Below are 2,916 nucleotides of genomic sequence, written 5' to 3'. Positions count from 1 at the left end.
CTCTGCTAGCTACTCAAACGTGGATGGCCATGGCCGGCACCGGGCTGGGTGGTGGAGCTCGGCGAGAAGGAAAACAAAAACAAAATATCAGCAATTTTACATCAGCTTTAATAATGTTTTATTGAAATGGTTCCATTTGCTTTGTTGCAGCGGGCCTTGGTGTCTGGTCTCCTTTAGCCATGCCCTGACGATCTTATCCAGTAGCAGCTGCAGTGAATGCATGTTCTGGACCATTGCTTTCCTCCTCTTCTTCATTTTTTTTCAGCGTTATCGACTTGGCGGCATGCATGTGTGGACCATTTTGATTTTCGATCTGAACTGGTTATAAAGGGAAACAAATTATTTGCTATATTTTAAATGCTTAAAATATAATGTATTTTTAGATATTGTAACTCTAAAATTCATCTTAAAATACAAAATTCTAAGAAAATAAGTGGATTCATAGAAAACAAGTTATGGCTGTCTCTAGCCGCCTTTCACTCTATTTAAACTTCGCTTGTAGAATAGTATGGACTACGAGTTTAAAAATAGTATTTTATATGATCATATGTACAAGCGCAACCTTAGTCCATCTCCGATAACTTACTCATTTATATCTATTATTTACAACTCTATTTTATATAAATAGTGCAATCTATAGCGTAAAATAATATTTTAGACGATCGTATATATATTATTAGTTGTCTATAGCCCTATTATAAATAAAAAAATAAGCGTTGCATCCAGGGGTGGATTTAGAAAGGGCGAAGGAAGAGCCTAAATCCTCGCTTATTTCTATATTACAAGTAGTAGATTTTAAAAAATTATCATAAATATCTCTCAACCTAACTTAAATGTTTTCACTCTAATATTTTAGTGATTATCTCTGTACTTCCACTGTTATTTGTGTTGGATCTGCCTCTGGGCCGCCACCACGCACGCACCGGCACCGCCTATAAATACTTGTGGCAGCCCTCGCCGAGCTGCTCCTTCCACTGCAGGTTCCTAACCCCCACCCACCTCGCCCAAATTGCAACCTTCCCCGAGTGCTCCAGGTCCCGTGGCCGGCCCCCAGATCCTCTCCAATCCCAATCCAAGTATCGAACGGATCCCATCGGTGGCGCTCGAGCGAGCGAGTGCGGCCGGAACCGAGCGAAGATGGGCATCTCGAGCATGCCGGCGCCCGAGGACAGCCTGCTGGGGTTCGTGCTGTACAACACGGCGGCGTCGGTGGCGATCCTGGCGGGGCTGGTGCGCGCCGCGCTGCTGTTCCTGGGCCTGGCGGCGGCGGCGGAGGACGAGGAGCCGCGGCAGCAGGCGGAGGCCGTGACGGTCACGGCCGTGGGGCCCAGCCTCGCGGACCGGTTCCGGAGCAGGTTCCGGCCGTCGCGCTACGGGCGGCGCCGGGGCGGGGACTGCCGCGTGTGCCTGGTGCGGTTCGAGACGGAGTCGGTGGTGCAGCGGCTCCCCTGCGGCCACCTCTTCCACCGCGCATGCCTCGAGACCTGGATCGACTACGACCACGCCACCTGCCCGCTGTGCCGCCACCGCCTCCTGCCCCCCGCCGCTGCCGCCGACGAGGTGCCCCGGATTGCCTGATTAGCGCCCTAGGAATTGAGAGTAGGCGTAGCACTCTGCACCTCGCAGCAGCAGTGTCTCTGTACAGGTTTTTTTTTTCTTTTCCTTTTTGTTCGGGGGAGAGAGAGGACAGAACGGAGATTGAAGGAAGAAAATGGTGGCAACAAAGCTGTTCCCCTTTCGTTTCTCCGAAGCTCTCTGTTGTCTTTATTCATTCCAAAAGTATAATCTACTCGTATGAACCAAGTACTAAAATCCTGCTTGCTTACGCACCAATCTAACAAGAGAAATCTGGAGTTGGTTGCCCTTGCCTCTTCTCTTGATCTGAGCAAGGCCCCCCAAAAAAGGATACTAGTGGTATTTATTGTATTTATATGTAATCAAGTAGGTTGGGCAAAGAGAAGGTAACGAAACGGAGGAATGTTCTAGCGGCGAGGCGAGGCGAGGCGACGGCTGATATTTTGGGCGAGGAGGCGACGGCTGCCGGAGGGAGACGCGGCATCTCACGCTGTTCTCTTCTTTATTATAGATAGATAGAGACGCGACCTTACCAATAATATATTTCAAATCAAATAATAGTATTGATGTTCACGAATAATTAATTTATTCCTAATAAAATAAGGGTAGCTGTAGTGTAGTATTATAACAGATGCTTTAGCAAATACTCCTAGCTAATAGTCTCTCCTAACACATTACACATAATATGAAAACAGAAGACGTGAGAGGAGGAAAAAGCTAACGGCGGCTGTGATTTTTGGTGGAGGAGCTATATTTGTAATTTGTCTAAATCACACACGTGTGTGTGTGTTTTGGAGGACTAGAACACTCGGTCCTTTCCGCTCACCGTTCCGCCGTGGTGTGGCCGGCAAGACCCTCCTATCTCCGCCCGCTCCGATGGTGTTGTTGAACACAAAAAGGATAGTCCGCCGATGGTGTTGTTGAACTCGCACCGGTGGTGCGGACGATCCGCACGCGTACGCGGCATTAGTTAGGTTTCAAGTTTTTGCGAGATTTATAGCTAAACCACAGATTTAATTTGAGATACGAATTATAATGGATTCAGATCTTCCCTCTATATATATACGGAGGACTATGACCAATTGAACATGAATAATCAATTACATCTTGTTTTTAACTTATGCATTAGGAGTAATTGTAGTTTAGCCATAATTTAGCCTTTCTCTACCCATAATTCCCCACCTCCCTTCGGCTCTACATCGATTAGAGGCGTCTAGAATGGTCTGTCGACCCTAAACAAGGCCTAGGACCTCTCTTTCCCGACGGGATCCTTTCCAGGAGTTAGATCTAGGCGCCGCCGGCAAAATTCACCGCCCCTGTGCACGAGCGGACTGTTCGACC

At 47.8% G+C, this 2,916-nt stretch overlaps 1 protein-coding gene across 1 annotated transcript; it reads left to right on the top strand.

Moving 5' to 3' along the window:
* Nucleotides 1-968: 968 nt before the first annotated feature.
* Nucleotides 969-1,812, top strand: LOC100285376 (RING-H2 finger protein). Its single transcript, NM_001158269.2, has one exon. It carries the CDS (start codon nucleotides 1,138-1,140, stop codon nucleotides 1,576-1,578), a length of 441 nt encoding a protein of 146 aa, NP_001151741.2. The 5' UTR covers nucleotides 969-1,137; the 3' UTR covers nucleotides 1,579-1,812.
* The last annotated feature ends 1,104 nt before the right edge of the window (nucleotides 1,813-2,916 follow it).

Source organism: Zea mays, chromosome 1 (assembly GCF_902167145.1).
Source record: "Zea mays cultivar B73 chromosome 1, Zm-B73-REFERENCE-NAM-5.0, whole genome shotgun sequence".
In the NCBI taxonomy this organism is placed as follows: Eukaryota; Viridiplantae; Streptophyta; class Magnoliopsida; order Poales; family Poaceae; genus Zea; species Zea mays.
The sequence above is the reverse complement of the archived record's forward strand: the minus strand, read 5'-3'. Positions and strand labels throughout refer to the sequence as shown.

Excerpts from the sequence above, each read along its gene's own strand:
- LOC100285376 (NM_001158269.2), top strand. The coding sequence starts at position 1,138 with ATGGGCATCTCGAGCATGCCGGCGCCCGAGGACAGCCTGCTGGGGTTC.